This window comes from Misgurnus anguillicaudatus, chromosome 5, assembly GCF_027580225.2.
Source record: "Misgurnus anguillicaudatus chromosome 5, ASM2758022v2, whole genome shotgun sequence".
Taxonomy (NCBI): domain Eukaryota; kingdom Metazoa; phylum Chordata; class Actinopteri; order Cypriniformes; family Cobitidae; genus Misgurnus; species Misgurnus anguillicaudatus.
In genome coordinates, this window is record NC_073341.2 from 26,505,567 (window position 1) to 26,522,509 (window position 16,943).

The 16,943-nt window shown below is 39.9% G+C and overlaps 1 protein-coding gene across 4 annotated transcripts; it reads right to left on the reverse strand.

Moving 5' to 3' along the window:
- Nucleotides 1-822: 822 nt before the first annotated feature.
- LOC129413915 (zinc finger protein 335) lies at nt 823-16,542 on the reverse strand. Of its 4 annotated transcripts, none has more exons than XM_055167752.2 (28): nt 16,316-16,542; nt 15,096-15,294; nt 14,746-15,016; nt 14,035-14,112; nt 13,031-13,915; nt 12,753-12,878; nt 12,502-12,660; nt 11,348-11,606; nt 10,690-10,867; nt 10,469-10,581; nt 8,685-8,703; nt 8,384-8,500; nt 8,182-8,258; nt 7,942-8,102; nt 7,645-7,862; nt 7,418-7,517; nt 6,499-6,572; nt 6,069-6,349; nt 5,157-5,232; nt 4,859-5,065; nt 4,598-4,740; nt 4,375-4,514; nt 4,142-4,242; nt 3,024-3,101; nt 2,034-2,117; nt 1,777-1,857; nt 1,575-1,677; nt 823-1,478 (listed from the first exon to the last, which is right to left on the reverse strand). In XM_055167752.2, exons 2-28 carry the CDS (start codon nt 15,285-15,287, stop codon nt 1,357-1,359), a joined length of 4,443 nt encoding a protein of 1,480 aa, XP_055023727.1. In that variant the 5' UTR covers nt 15,288-15,294; nt 16,316-16,542; the 3' UTR covers nt 823-1,356. The 4 variants fall into 4 exon arrangements, with proteins under 4 accessions (XP_055023727.1, XP_055023726.1, XP_055023723.1 ...); XM_055167751.2 differs by having other exon boundaries at nt 11,348-11,603; nt 12,732-12,878; nt 16,316-16,541; XM_055167748.2 differs by having other exon boundaries at nt 12,732-12,878; nt 16,316-16,541.
- Nucleotides 16,543-16,943: the final 401 nt, after the last annotated feature.

The following is a 16,943-nucleotide window of genomic DNA, read 5'->3' on the forward strand; positions in this document are numbered from 1 at the left end:
AATTAAGAACCATTCTTACCATTTCCAAAGAGGACAAGAAGAAAGAAAATCTGCTTCATTTTCCTTCGATAAATTTTTAATCTAAAATCTAAACCCACTCAAGAACATTTGTTGTTCCTCTGCTCATCAAATTGAGGAACCAGCACTGAATATGACCAACATCTGAGCGTAATAACTAGAAGTGTTGCCATATTTATCCATGACCTTTTAAAATCATTTTTAGAAAATGCGTTAAATTGTCCTGTCATAAAATATTTTTGAATTTCAGACACTATGCTGGTCTTCTTTAAAAACCCTATCACTTCAAACAGGTTTAAACACAACGTAAAGGTCCAGTGTGGGTTTTTAGCGGCATCTAGTGGTGAGATTGTGAATTCCAACCAACAGTTCAATCCACAGCAAACCCATCCATTTCGAAACACTAGAAAAGCTAAAATGTAGGGACAAAACTCACTCTGTAGAACAGTTTGTCCGTTAAGGGCTACTGTAGAAACATGACGCGACTTTCATGTAAGGGGACCTGCGATGTAAATTAAAACTGCTCATTCTAAAGTAATAAAAACAATACTGTTCATTTTAATATAAGGTCTTTATACACCACTGATAATACAGTTATGTATATTATATTACATTTCTTTCAAGAGATCTTTCTAATAGTCCCACATTGTACCTCTATAGACCTATGTGGGATGTTGCTGAATACAATACAAAACACACTGATTTACATTCAGCAATATTAATTTCCTTGTATTACAACCAACAAATCAAAATCCTTGTAAACATAATATCTGTATTGTACTGAAAAGCAGCAGTACTCGCATGTGAAGAATCGTGTTGGGATTTATTTGGTATGTATTTTAAGTTCCTTTTGGTAGCCATCTTTACAGACTCAAAGAAATGATGTCTTAAAAAACTGAAAAAGCAGTATAATACATAAAAAAGAAAACAAATCATAAACACCTTAGCCGTAGCTAGGAACCGTGCCCCAAAGTTCGATCAATCCTCCAGCATCCTTTTAACCACACTGCTGTAATTCTGACTGTGTCAGTGAGCAGGAGTGTATCATCAATCACATTACATCAAAACATGTAGAATTAAATACAGTATTCTCTATACAGCCTGCTGTTTTTTTCTTTACAAGGCAAAACGCCGTGGTCACAAGAAGATAAATTGCATTAAATATTTACAGGCATTATTTGTGAAAACTGCAACGTGCATTTATCTGTACATTCACTCTTTTTTCTGAACACTTCTGGAGGCCGTGGCTCAACTCAGTCTCCAAGTCTTCTGCATTCGTCTGGAGCCAAGAAGATGCTGTGTGTTTGTATATTGGTGTTATATATATATATAGCGTTTCTATTCCTCAGTGAAGGTAATGACATCATACTGGATGCCCTGTTGTTGCAGCTGTTCCAGTTGTTCAGGTGTGGCCTCTGTGTAAACCGTCTGTGTTTGAGACATGGCTGCATCTGCAACAGCTACACACACACACAGACAAACACACTGGTTATTTCCACCCTGTGACTTTTCCTCATTTACCAGAGTGTAAATTCAGAGTAGTGCAAAGGTCATACCGGTGACTGCAGAATGGGCAGCCTCCAGGTCTTCAGATGAGACAACCTGCTGCTCTGTACTAATGGGGACGTACTGGATCTGTCCATCCTGGGATAGAGCAATTATAATATAACACAAATCAAATTAAGTTTCGATTTTTAACGTAAGCAATGTAAGCAAGTAATTAATTAGGTTTATTGTATGTCATAGAGGCTTATTTACTATATTTTGCTCAGTCTCCTGCTCCTGCAGAAATGTCCCATCATGCTCATACTGTATATGAGCGATCTGTCCGTCCTCCATCTAAAAAACACAATCAGAATCTTCCTGGTGAAACAGCATAACATCCAGACTATATGATAAATGCTTTAAAGGCTACAGTTATAGATAACCGAGGTCTGTTTTAAACTTTCTGTGGAAAATCAATCACTTGAATTATTTGGGTTACGGATGTCGTGTTGTAAAGGTCACAGACTAACCTGAATATGGTTGCCATCAGAAACCACCACATATTCCCGTGGGATTAAGTGCTGAACTCCGTCCTGAGAGATAATGTACTGAACCTGAAAAAATATGGCAGAGGAAGATGTATTTAGACTCGGTCTATTAGTTTACAGTAGGGCTATCGCAATAGGAATATCGCAATAGTTTGCAAAAACTGAATGATTTTTGTACTTTCAAAAGTGATGTGTAATCAAAGTTTTAGGTTGATGATAGCAGAGAGACTAGTGAGAGAGATAGTGATTTCTTTTACCAGAAAAAACGTTTAAAGTCCCACTGTGGGGAAAACCAGGTTTTTATTGTTCTTTATATGTCTATGTGGTGTTTTTAATATGTTTTAAGACAAGCCATGGGCCATTTCATCGTTAAACACTATTGCTGAGTATTTTCTCTATAAAATCGGAGACTCTCATTCCCACAGTCCCTCATTCCCAAATCGCCTTGGTTTCCATTGTAACCAAGATTAGTGTTGCAAACGCGCAGTTCACGTTTGCATTGTGTGATTTCAGACTTAGCAGTTATGTGTCTGAAACTATCGAATGTAGCATCTATTTACAGTTATATCTATGGTCCAGGCTTTGCAATTGAGTAGAGGCAGGGACCAATTAGCATATTCATTGATCTGCGTATACTAAATGAAGCAATGGTGTAGTGTTACATTTAAGCTGTTTTAAAGCATGAAGAAATTACTGTCACAGGTAAAACTTTTATATATGCTATTACGATGCTCAAAGATGAGATTTAAATAATAAAAATCCTGAATACAAAGAGACTTAAAATATATTTTATTATGATTTATTAAAAATATTATGATTTAAAAAACTTTATGATAGTGCAAATTGTGTCGCATTATTTTCAATATCATCGCATATCACATTTTTCTTCAAAATCATGCAGCCGTTAGTTTAAAATTAAGTGTCATGTCTGATATTCATATCAACAAAAGCCAAATCAAAATTGAGTTGTACCTCAGTATCTCCAGTCATTAAGTGCTGTACGGTCTGGCCATCTACTGTTGTGATCTGCTGTATATATGTTGCCTCCTCCTGAAAAACATACATTTTATAAAAAAAAGTTAACAATCAAATTAGTTAAAGGTGAATCTACCTGAAGCTTGATAAAAGAGAACAACTGAACCCTTTAGCATATAACACCTTTTAACTAAACACAACTTTACTAAGCCTCTCTGTGATTGGCTGATAGATTTGTCAGTCATAAACTCTGCCTGACTTAAAGGAACAGTATGTAGGATTGTGGCCAAAACTGGTATTGCAATCACAAAACTTGTGGCTAAAACTGGTACTGCAATCACACAACTGGTGGCCAATACACAAAATGACAACATAAACATCAGTTGAGGGCTGCAACTCCACTTTTTAAATGACAATATCCTGGCCAGACCACTGTTGTCAGTGATATTATAAGTATTTGAAATGAAAATAATTTATTAATGTCTAGTGACATATCAGGGACATTTTATGATTAATTGATATAAATGTCTTACATACTGTTCCTTTAAAGGGGCCATTTCACAAGACTTTTTTAAGATGTCATATAAATCTTTGGTGTCCCCAGAGCACATATGTGAAGTTTTAGCTCAAAATACGATATAGATCATTTATTATAGCATGTTAAAATTGCCACTTTGTAGGTGTGTGCAAAAATGTGCCATTTTGGGTGTGTCCTTTAAAATGCAAATGAGCGGATGAAATGCAAATGAGCGGATGAAGTGAAACACTGATCACAATGATGGTGGTTTGATGAAATTGAAACTCAATTGTGCTGTGAATTATTTTCTCTCTCTCTTTTTCTCTCTGCACTAAATGGCAGTGCTGTGGTTGGATAGTGCAGATTAAGGGGTGGTTTTATTATAATAAGAGCTCCTAATGACATCATAAGGAGAGCCAAATTTCAACGACCTATTTTTTCATGTGCTTGTAGAGAATGGTTTACCAAAACTAAGTTAATGGGTTGATCTTTTTCACATTTTCTAGGTTGATAGAAGCACTGGAGACCCAATCATAGCACTTAAACATGGAAAAAGTCAGATTTTTATGCCATGGACTAGTGGGTTACTGTGCCAAACCTGGTCAGAAAGAGTCTGATCTTGTGCCACGATGATGTGCTCTTGACCCAAAGCTTGCTGCAATCTCTCTGGACTGATCACTGTCTGACCCGCCTGCAGATCTGGAACACCCAAACATAAAGAACAAGAATTAAAATCAAAATAACATAAGTATTCAAATAGTATGTTGTTCTAACCCATTATGTCTATACAAGCAAAAGCTTTCATATGTTAAATATGAGGCAAGCACTCACTCTGCAGTGTGGCTAAAGCCTCTTCATCGCTGTTGACGATGATGGTCTGCTGAGATGGAACAGAGCGAGTTTTACGAGGCGAAGGTTCATCAGTGTGAAGCCTCTCCATGTGGAACTTCAGGTGACCATTACGGTTAAACCTAAAATACAAACACAACACACTAAGAAGCTGCAGAAATGTGCGTATGTGTGTGTGTGTGAGTGTTCTCATCTGTCCCCTCACCTCTGGCCGCAGACATGACAGGCAAAAGGCTTCTCGTTGGTGTGTGTCATCATGTGGCGCCTCAGGTCCTTTTTGTTCTTTGAGGCAAAACTGCAGCTCGGGCACTTATGAGGCCGTAAATACGCGTGCATGGCCATATGAGACTAGGATTACAAAAAATACAATTATTGAAAATATTTAATAAACTACATTCATTTTACACTGGTGTCCAAGATTTTTACTCCTATTTAAAACACAAACACAATTTCAAACATCACATACTTTGACGTCCGGCCAAGAAGGAGCTGTAAAGTCACAGTCAGGACATTTAAATGTTTTGGGATCTATGTGTGCCCGCCTGTGGTTCTCCATGTCCGAACGACCGTGAAAAGCCTCCATGCATATCCGGCAGGAGAAGCGTTTGGGGTTGAACTGCTGAGATGGAGGTGATGGACACATGGTAGGGGAGGCCGGAGCTTCACTGCTCAACTACAGAAAAGAAAATCAAGCAATTACTTTTCTTATCTATCTTGTAAGGAAATACAGGATGAGTAATGTAAAGTAGCAAATCTGTTCTCACCTCTACCTGCTGTAGTGAGCACAAAGTCTCTGTGCTCACTTCCATAACCTGATGCTCTGCTGCGGGTTCCTCTAAACTGCCGGCACATCATTTTGAAGCATTAGCATCAGATCAATTACACAGTAATGTTAATTATATATACACATTACATTTTATTTATGCCTTTATTCAAGCAAATTACAGTGCATTTCATGTTCTATAAAGACAGAGCGCAGTTATGCAAATTTGAAAACCACGCCCACTGGGGGGGACAATCCAACGTCTTCAATAGAGACAGAGCGCAGTTATGCAAATTTGAAAAACACGCCCACCGGGGGGGAATTCAATCCAACCGTCTCCATTGACTTTGTATTGCGAGAGGCCGCCTCCTTGTCATTTCTGGCTTATAACAAAAAACTGAATAATGCCTAAAAGCTGCTGTGTGACAATATGTACAGCTAACAAGCCAAAGAACCCAGAAATAAGTTTTTATAAACGGTCGAGCCGTAAAACCCTGCCTTTGAGGAGAAAAAAGTAGATCGCCGACTACGTTTCCCCCTAGTGGACGCAGTTCTACTAATATGAGTACTATGAAAAGTTGCCTGTTTCCACTTTTCTGTCTGTAAACGCTCATTTTTTTAACTCGACAGCTTATAAAAACTTATTTCTGGGTTATTTGGCTTGTTAGCTGTACATATTGTCACACAGCAGCTTTAAGGCATTATTCTGTTTTTTGTTATAAGCCAGAAATGACAAGGAAGCAGCCTCTCGCAATACAAAGTCAATGGAGACAAATGGATTGTTCCCCCAGTGGGCGTGGTTTTCAGGCACTCTGTCTCTATACATTATGACATTGTTAATGCAGTGATCTGCTAGTTGTCTTACATCATCACTTTCCATCTGCATCATGACAATTTTTACATTAAATGGTACCTGTGGGGCGTTCCAGTGGCGGGAATCTCATCAGCTGCCTGCTCCACAACACTGAATTCTGCACCCTCATATGTACTGATGCCAATTTGTGACACACCGGCCGTCTCTTCTTGCTCCACGGTCCCCGTAGCCGTCTCAAACGCCTCCTGCACCAGGGTGTCGCCGTTTTCTGATACATGGAAGGTCACAATTTTCTGAGGCTGCAAGGATGACCCCTGACCCCCGGAACCAGACCACGTGCCCGTCTCCAGAGTCTTGCCGTCTGCTTTCAGTACCGCAACCTAGAACAGGTAAGTGGACAGATGGTCTGATCAAAATGGTCTACTATCTCCCCACTAATTTTTTGGTACCTTATTATCCAAAGTACACATGGGGTTTATCACATTATTCTACAAGTGTATATAAAAAGGTCTTTGTATCTGTAAATTACCTGCAGTTCTCTGGCATTACTCATGTTTAGAAGCAGATCTAGAGCATTCTGGGCAGAGAGGTCTGAATTTTGGCCTGTGAAAGAGGATTATTATTAAATTTAGCACTGTAAGCTGAATATTAAAGGAATAGTCTACTCATTTTCAACATTAAACTATGTCACCACCCCAACCAAGAATTGTTGATACATCCCTCCATCATCTGTGTGCATGCACGCAAGCGCTGGAGCGCGCTGCGACGCTTCGATAGCATTTAGCTTAGCCCCATTCATTCAATGGTACCAATCAGAGATAAAGTTAGAAGTGACCAAACACATCAACGTTTTTCCTATTTAAGACGAGTAGTTATATGAGCACGTTTGGTGGTACAAAATAAAACGTAGCGCTTTTCTAAGCGGATTTAAAAGAGGAACTATATTTTATGGCATAATAGCACTTTTGGGAGTACTTCGACTCGGCGCAGTAACACCCTCCCTCTCCCATTATGAGAGGGAGAACGGGAGCGGACTTTTCAGGCGAGTCGAAGTACTCCCAAAAGTGCTACCACGCCACAAAACATAGTTACTCCTTCAAATCCGCCCAGAAAAGCGGTACGTTTTATTTTGTACCACCAAACCTGCTCGCACAACCACTCGTCCCAAACAGGAAAAACGTTGATGTGTCCGGTCACCTCCAACCTTATCCCTGATTGGCACAATTGAATGAATGGGGCCAAGCCAAATGCCATCGAAGCGTCGCAGCGCGCTCCAGCGCCCACGTGCACGCACACAGACGACAGAGGGATGCATCAACAACTCCCAGTCAAGGCAACAACACATTTCAACATTGAAAATGAGTAGACTATTCCTTTAACTTTGCAAGGAAGAAGTACAATCATTCATAAAAGCTGCATTTTATGCAAGTACAAAAATATCTTTAGACCTTGCTCGTAAATAATGGTTGTATTTCCCAGTGCATCTTGGGATACAGATGTATTCCCCATGGACTCCATTGTTTGGAGAGTGATGGGGTCCACTGACACCTTTAAAGAGAAGAAAGATCTTATGACATAAAAACCTTTAGATATCATTTAAGTCCAGCATGAAGCTGTGATTAAAGGTTAATATAAAGATTTAAACTCTAGCCAGGCCATGCAAACATGTACTCACTACTGTGCCTTGAAGCTCCTGCGTTTCGTGTTGCAATCTAAGCTCTTCAATCTGCTGCACGGTGAAAACGGGTTTCTGTCGGCGACGAATGGGTTCCTCTGGATGCGTCCGATTCCACTCTTCAAAAATCTCGGGGTGTCGACACTGGATATGTAGCCGTAGGTTCTTCCTGTGTCTGGTCGTGAAGTGGCACATTTCGCAGGAGAATGGCTTTTCACCTGAGCGGGGGAACACTTTACAGATCAAGAAACTCTGCAGGATCTTTTTGGAAACATCATCATTATAATGTGTACTCACCGGTGTGTTTAATAGCAATGTGGGACACGAGAAAGTCCTCTTTACTTGTGGAGTATTTACATTCTTCACATTTGAAAGGTTTGTCGTTGGTATGGGACAGCTGGTGATTGAGAAGATGCTTTTTGTCAGTGCAGGTGTAGTCGCAGAATTCACACTTAAACCTGCCGAAACAATACGAGAGATGAGTAGTGAGCATCATAACCACTCCCTAGTGCAGTAGAGACCTAACATCTTACTTACACGCTGTTGCCGCAGTTCTGTATGTGCGTGAGGAGATGCATTTTGAAAGTGTAGCGTTTCTTGAAAGATTTCCCACACTGCAACACAAATACAGTTAAACTAGAATCATCTGTTTAATCCATCATAATTATTATTTACATACTTACAGTAACTAGCTGTAGCGTGCAATTACTACAAAGGTGATCAGCTGTAGCTGTCATACCTTGTCGCACATGTGAGGTTTTTCAGTGCTGTGCGTCTTCATGTGCTGTGTGAGACGTTTCTGCATAGGGTAAACACGATGACAGATGGGGCATGGAAACTCAGATACTTTAGGAACCTGCAAGTTATCGATACATGAGTGTTACCTCCCGATCAAACAACTTAAGAGTTCAAAAGCATAAAAATGAAATGCTTAAAAGGTCCATGTGGCTGTCAATGTACTTTTGGCAGTACAGTGCATACAGCACTGATGCAAAAAATATTTATTTAGTTAATAGTTCAAATCATTACTGGAATCTTACCATGTCCATCTTTCGACTCCTAAAGGAAAGAGGAGAAGAAACAAGAACATGAATGAATGATTGCTGCCGTATTTATATTAATTTATTTTTAAAGGGTACCTATTATGCCCATACAAGATGTAATATACAGTCATAGTTGTTCCTAGAATGTGTCTGTGAAGTTTCAGCTCAAAATACCTCACATATAATTTATTATAGCATGTCCAGAAAATCACTGTTTTTGTGTGTGTACCTTTAAATGCAACAGACAGTAGGCACTTTTGGCTAAAAATATATCTGATTCCTGTGAATACAGTCTAAGATAAGGTGACCAGACGTTTTCCGGGGACAGTCCCGTTTTTTGGTGTTCTGTCCCCGACTGAAGCTGTCCCTGGAAATGTCCCCGTTTTACAGCATGTCCAAAACAACCAGCAAATACACTAAAACCCGATTAACAAAGCGTTTGTAGTACCAGACCGGAGCAAACATGTAATGATTATTTTCACCAGCAGAGGGGGCCGCGAGCTACTTATTACTTGCACACGACACTGATTTAGCGATGAAGAATTTACAAAGAGACACATGAAAAAGCATCATCATCAATCAAGTTATCATAAGATATGAAAACAGTTAAAGTTATGGGGGCTTAAGGTACTAACTACTCATGTTAAATTAAAATAATAAACCAATGAAGTGAACTGATCACAGTATGTTACGGAACATTTGTTTTGTGTAGGCTAAATATGTTTACATTTTGCATTATTCCTTCTGTTCTTCACGTTTACAATGTTATGAAATCAGCTGAAGTAGTACCTTAGAAGTCATTTTTGATGAAGTATGTCTCTTGTGTAAAAAACGGGAGAAAATAGATTTTAAGGCTACAGAAATTATTAGAAACATTGCAAAAAATGACTTTCTTATTAGTATTTTTCTCTTGTTTTCAGTACAAATACAAAATAATTCTTAAGTCAACATGCATTTTCTTGATGGGCAAAATAACCTACGAATTTTTTGACCAAAATATCAAATTTGTGCTTAAAACAAGCAAAAAGAATCTACCACTACTTAATTCAAGAAAAAATATTTTTTGCATGTTTTAAGCACAAATTCACTTAAATGTATTTATTTTTGTCTTAAAGCTAGAATTTTCTTAGGGGATTTTGCTTATTAAGAAAATGCATCTTGTTTTAAGATTTTTTTGATATTTGTACTGAAAATAAGACAAAAATACTATTAAGTAAGAAGAAAGTCATTTTTTTGCAGTACAATAAAAAAAGAAGCAGCTAAAAAAACATTTTGTCCCCATTTTTTAATTCATAGATAACAACAAATTAGATTTTAATGATATTTTCACCATTTAACTAGGAAATGTCCCCGGTTTTCATTTAAAAAATCTGGTCACCTTAGTCTAAGACAATAGTATCTTTAGCCTCATTAGTGCTACAGTGTGCTAACCAGTACATTAAAAAAAGATTTTGACTAAAAATGACCCAGAGAGTCAGTGGCGTGTGCGGGGCTTTGTTTGTGTGACATCACATTAACAAGAGAATCAAAACAGCATATCTAATGAGACTGCTTTGGTTTTATGGGAATTTGAAAAACAAAGGAGAGGACGGATTTTTTTCATTGTAGGGTTGTTGTGTTCACACATTGCCAACACACATTTATGTCCAAACACCTTGTAAAAGTGGATTTTGCACAATATGGTGCCTTTAAATAAATAAATGAATATACATTATAACTCTTAAGTACACATTACACAGCATATAGGAGATTTTCAATGTTTTCAATGTTTAAAGTCTTACTTGTTTTTGTTGTGGACAGCTGAGTGCCGGATCACATCCTTCTTATAAACACTGGAGTAATCACACATCTCACACTTGTATGGTTTTGTACCTGCATGATTGAACATGTGCTCCTAAAGGACACATATAATCAGGTTAGAAAACATACAATGCAGAAAAATACTAGGAGAAAAATAGATTTTAACTAATAGGATTCACATATGATGAGCTCTGGTTCTTACCTTCAGTGAAGACCAACGCTTGCAGCGGTAGCTGCACTGCAGGCACTTGAAACGTTCAGGGTCGTTTCCCTCATGAGAATCCACATGAAATCTGAGATCGTCTTGCGACAGAAAGCGAGAGCCACAGATCCAGCAGTTATGAGGCCTTAGCAGAGGCTTGAGGGATCTGTAGTACTTACTTAAAACACAAAAAAATTAAATAAGATTATGCATTTTGCTGGCGACCTTCAGTGCATTCAAGTTTGACATTTATCAGTATTGTGGTCCGTAGGAATCGAACCAACAACCAATGTTTTACCAGTTAAGCTATTGGAACGCCTAGAAGATTGGGCCTAATTGGCAAATCGTTCAATTAAAGGCGGAGTGCACAATGTTTGAAAGCCAATGTTGATATTTGAAATCACCTAAACATACACGCCCCTACCCCAATAGAATCTGGACCTTCTTTTGATAGACCCGCCCCACACATACGCAATCCCGGTAAGGATGTCGGTTAGTAGACACTGCCCTTACTGCTGATTGGCTACAAGTGTGTTTTGGTAATCGGCCCGACTCCCTTTTCCAAAGCGTTTTTCAAACATTGTGCACTCCGCCTTTAATTAAATCAATCAATTAGTGTTTTGGATGATCAAATTTTTTTTTTACATGTATCACTTACTTCCGATTCATGTACTTTTTGTACTTCTTTTGAAGAAAACGTTTAGAAGGACGTCCACGTTTCCTTGGCAAAAGATCAAGTTCATCAGTGCCTGTATTTGATGACGGATCTTGGTTCTCTGAATCCGACTGGCTGACAGCTGGCTCAGCGACTGTGCCATTGGATGAGGGAGTACCATTCTCCATACCAGATGAACTTGCCTCTTCAGGAGTTTGACCGTCCCCTACATTGTTTATTTGGGACACTGCTGCCGTCTCTGCTGCATACACAGTTCGAAATTTAACACCATAATTTAAAGGAGACATGTCACAAGACTTTTTTAAGATGTCAAATAAATCTCTCCAGAGTACATATGTGAAGTTTTAGTTCAAAATCTCATATAGATAGTTTATTACATAATGTTAAAATTGGCACTTTGTAGGTGTGAGCAGAAATGTGCCGTTTTGGGGTGTAATTTAGAATGTAAATGAGCTGATCTCTGTACTAAATGGCAGTGCTGGGGTTGGATAGTGCTAATTAAGGGGCAGTATTATCCCCTTCTGACATCACAAGGGGAGCCAAATTTCAATCACCTATTTTTTCACATGCTTGCAGAGAATGGTTTACCCAAACTAAGTTACTGGGTTGATTTTTTTCACATTTTCTAGGTTGATAGAAACACTGGGAACCCAGAAGAATTATAGCACTTTAAATGGCTGGGTGTATTAAGATGGTTTCTTATGGTCTTAAAAATAAGTTAATCTGAAATATAATTTTGCCACCATATTAAATTCTTTTATTAAAAAACTAAACATTTCCTAAAAAAATTTCTTAAAATAAAATAATGGAAGAAAATGAGCCAATAGGAGACCATAACAGATGGAACTTATCTCAATACTGTATAAAAAGCATCTCATGGTGAGACCTCAAAAAGCTGCTTAATAAAATGCCACTAGTGCACACATTTTAGACAAAGGGCGTCTACCTTGAAGATGCTAAAATATAACATAGTCGTGATTTATTTTGAATGCTTTTAGTCACAACGTATTTCCATAATTGTATTTGTGTTATTCCATAGTTTTGAAAACTATGGAAAACATGTATATAAAAAAATAAGTACGTGTTTTAAACCTTTGAACGGTACAGTTTATTAAGATTTTTTCTAATTCGCTCACCTGATTCACTGAGGAATTTCCGAGGTGGTCCCACTACCCTGCGGGGCCGTTTTCGTGAGGTAGTGGAAGACGACGAAGAACAGGTAGGTGGGGGTTTGCAATGATTTGCAGTTGTTCTGGGACTGGCCTCTTCAAGGGCCGGTTTATAATCACTGTCACCTGAAAGCAAAATAAAATTAAATAAAAAAAATGATGAAACATGGAAAATGACATGCATGGACTTCACGGACCTTCAGGATCATCAATGGCACCTGCATCAACAATGTCATCCTCCTCTTCCTCTGGTGGCTCCTCCTTCTTGACATCAGAGACTGGTCGTTGCTTGCTTTCAGATTTTCGAGGACGACCGCGTCCACGCTTCTTTGAGTGTGAGGCAACTATGTGTGAGAAAGAGCATTTATAAGCAAAAAACCTGACTTTTACAAATCACAACAAATAGTTGATAATTATTATAAGAAAGTCATTATTATTTTAATTTATTACATAAAATTTGTGTCTGAGCGAGAAGAAGTTAAAAATATTTGGTTACCTGCTGGTTTGAAGTGTCTGTCTCTCATGTGGTTGATAAGCGTATCCTTGGAGACGCTTTTATACGGGCACATCTTACACTTGAACTGCTGTACGATCACCACCTCCATCATTTCCTCCAGCTCTGCCATGTTTGGGGTTCTATGCCCTCGCTCACCCACCAACCCAGACTCCACCTCCTCAGGCTTTGGGTGGGTGGTATAGGTCCCACTGCTACTTATGCAGGAGCCAGGTAAGCTGTCATTGCAGTCCATCTGATCTGCGAGCTGCGACCCCACAGTGTCAGCCAGGGAGTGTCGAACAACACCCTCGTCTGCATATAGCGAACCCTGCAGCATGTAGGAATTCTGAGGCTCCTCTGCCATCCCGCCCTCTTGTTCCGAGGCAGAGACGTGCTCCCTGTCATCCATGCTGCTGTCGATGTAACGGGAATGTTGCGGCCGCTCTGCCCCATCCGCGTGGGATTGCAAGTACCTGTCACTGCACTCCACAACGTAGCGGGAAGAACGAAACGCACATCTCTGCCGGCTGACGTTTGTATGGCTGCACTCAGCCACGTTGTAGTGCGTGATCCCCGAATGACGCGGGGTCTGGTCTGGTTCTGCTCCCGAGTACTCAATGTATCTAGCCTCCCTGTTCTGGTCTGGGTCATCTCCATTGCACTCCACATACTGGGAGTGCTGGGGCTGGTCTGGGTGGCTGCTGCTGCCATCTTCGTGGTCGCAGTAACCAGAGTGTCCAGGTTGATCGGGCTCAACGCTGCCCTGTGGGTTCTCTGATAGGTCTCCCTGATCCAGGCAGGTGGAGGTTGGTCCATCAGCTAGGGCTTCAATGGCAATGCGACTTGAAAGTGCAGAGGAAGACATCTGAGCAACCATAGGAGCTCCTATGCACAGCAAACAAAGAGAAATCTTACAGGTTTTAGACAACAAGAAAGTGGGTAGATGCTAACGAAACCTCTCTTTTTTGGTAAACTATCCCCCATTAGCTCCCATGAGTTCTCACCATCATCAGGTCCTTGGAGTATCAGATATTGCGTGGTTTCTGCACTGCCATCCTCTGCGCTTGTAACTGCAATGCATCCTGCAAATGGACAGAAATATATACATATATCTAAGCAGGGTTCCCCCACCTTAGTTAACTTCAAATTTAAGGACCTTTCAAGGACTTTCCAGGTGCAAATCCCCCTCAAATTCGAAGACTAAATGTGGGGACACATTTCAATAGAGAGCAAAATTACATCATGTTATCTTTAAAGATTTATTGTTCAAGTTCCCTTTTGAGGGAACTCGCGCTGCGTCACTGCAGTGACACTTTGGGGACGCCTCCAGGGGTAATGCATCTGAATGTGTAAATCAAATTCAACCAATGGTGAGGCTTAACGAGAAAGAAAGGGTAACGCGGGAGCCAGGAAGTATATTGCTATCTGAAATATTGCCAAAGACGGTGTTACAGGGACGCAGGAAATATGGCAAGGGAGACGCAGTGTCTCGCTCCCTTCTCAGGGTACAAGAGTTACATACGTAACCCGAGACGTTTTCATACACAGGGAATAATAAAGGGTAATTTGGCATCTCCAGTTGACCTAATCTGCATGTCTTTGGACTATGGAAAAAAAAGTACCCAGAGCAAACCTACATTGACACAAGGAGAACATGCAAGCACAATACAGAAAGGCCCCCCTTCACATTACGACATTATTCTATGTATTTTTACCATTCATAATGTCTGGTCCAATGGTAGATTGAATGATCTTGTCAATAGCTGAGCCAAGATCTGATGAGGTGGAGGCAGTGGAATCAGAAACCATCATTCCTCCTTCAGACACAGCACTGGAATGCACCAGCATCTGGACGGACTCCGACACCAGGACCGATTGTGTCACTGTGGAGACGCTTGACACGCTAGTTGACTGGGCGACAGAGGACGAGTCTGGTAGATGAACCCTTCGTACATCTGTACTAGAGCTGGTCTCTGGGATAAATACCTACAACAAGCTTTGATGTGAAAAACTGAATGCACACATTATTATACTGAGCTGCAGAGAGGTGGATTACTTTTCTTACCAAAAGTCCCTCAGAGCTCTGTCCGACATGGCAGTCTGATTCTGGGGCAGAAGCAAGAATCATAGCCGCGTCACTGCTATCAGCAGACATGGCTTCTGAAGACTCCATGCCCATCCCGCTCTCTGATGGCTCCTCCATCCCAGAATGCCCCACATCACTGCTGCTCTCCACCTCCATCTCATCAGGATCCATCTTTGCTCTGTGGGAAATGCTCATTTTGAGTATTACAGTACTAGATTGGGCACAATCATGGATTATGGATTTTTGTAAATTTATGATAAATTTATGTATTTTATAAAATATCATAAAACTGGTGCCCCCTGACAACATCTCATGCCCCCCAGTTTGAAAACCACTGATTTATGGTGTTTTTAAGATCCTAACTTAGTAGCCTATTTAACTGTTAACCATGTTGATTTTAATGTGAGACTTAACAGATCCTAATATGATGAGTAACCCATATGCTGATTTCTTAGTGGTTATGGTCTCAAATGGGAAATGTACTTAGACAAAAACATTAGTGAACACTTTAGGTTACTGTAGGACTGTCAGTATAATTGTTCTTGCATTATAAACAAATAACTAAATATACATGCCCCAACAGTTTTTATTCACTCTTTTGTGTGCTTGTGTAGACTATGCATTCAGAATGTCTTGTGATGGCACATTTCTGTATCACTTTTTGTCGTCAGTAACGTGGAACTGACTTTAATAATATTTTATATCAAACACACAAACATAACCGAAACTTGATTCCTTGCTTTCATTCACACACATAAACGTAACGCCACCAGATCATAATTTAACTTAGTTGGGATTTAGCTCATTTTTAGCACGGCTGGAACTTCTCAAGGACAACAGCCTGTACGCGGCTCTGGTATTTGGCCAAAATGTACGCATCTCCAACTGTATGTCGCCGCATTCCTTTCAACTAGTATCACTAGCACCATAGCTATCAACACTCACATGAACCACCAACTGGCTATTATGTGCGTGTTTGTGCTGCCCTTTCTCCTGCCTGCTCGCGCAGCGCCATTTTCCCTCCCGCCGAGCTGAATTTTTCCGCTCAGGCGATATGAAGAACCACTCGGGGACCTCGAGGGCCTAAGCGAGCGGGGAGCAGTCAGTATGCCCGAATGTTTTTCTCTCGTCCGCCATGCTAATGACTATAATTAAAACATTCGTCCCTTATATTTAGTATTGGAATATTTTTTTCTTACCTTGTATGGTTGCCTGATTTACTCCTCACGTTCGCAGATGAAGCAAAATAAAATAGGTCTTTGAAAGCGATTAGCTGCTACGGCTTTCTAGTCGGGCGCCATAAGCGTCTCCTCGCTTCCTGTCCTCATAGCTGGCCGGAACTCGTTTATCCGTCAAATAGAAATGTGGTGCGAGGCAAAGCAGGGTGTGTTTAACTATATACCCCGATTAAATTTAAAGTTTACGTATTAGTTAGAGAACACGAGTATTAACACACTTCTCCTTCATTTTTACTGTTTTGTGAAATAACGTTGTGAAATGGAGGACTATTGCTTCGAGAGGATGAGAACACCATTGCGTTACACGCGGATTGATACGGACAAGAATTGTTTAGTTTTGGGAAATTATTTATAATTATTTTAAACTCTATTTTTTTTTAGTTTGCTCAGAGTGCATTGTATTCCATGTGTAGGGTCAATTGGGGTATTGACACGTTTTAAGTCCTAAATCTGTATTTTAGACGATGTTGTTTTGTGTACTCCGCGGTACGTAAATGTTACACCACAAATGCATTAATTTTCATATATTCATCTTGCAGTGCATTTGGTAATTCATCGTATTTTCCAACCATGTAATAAAACTGCAGTT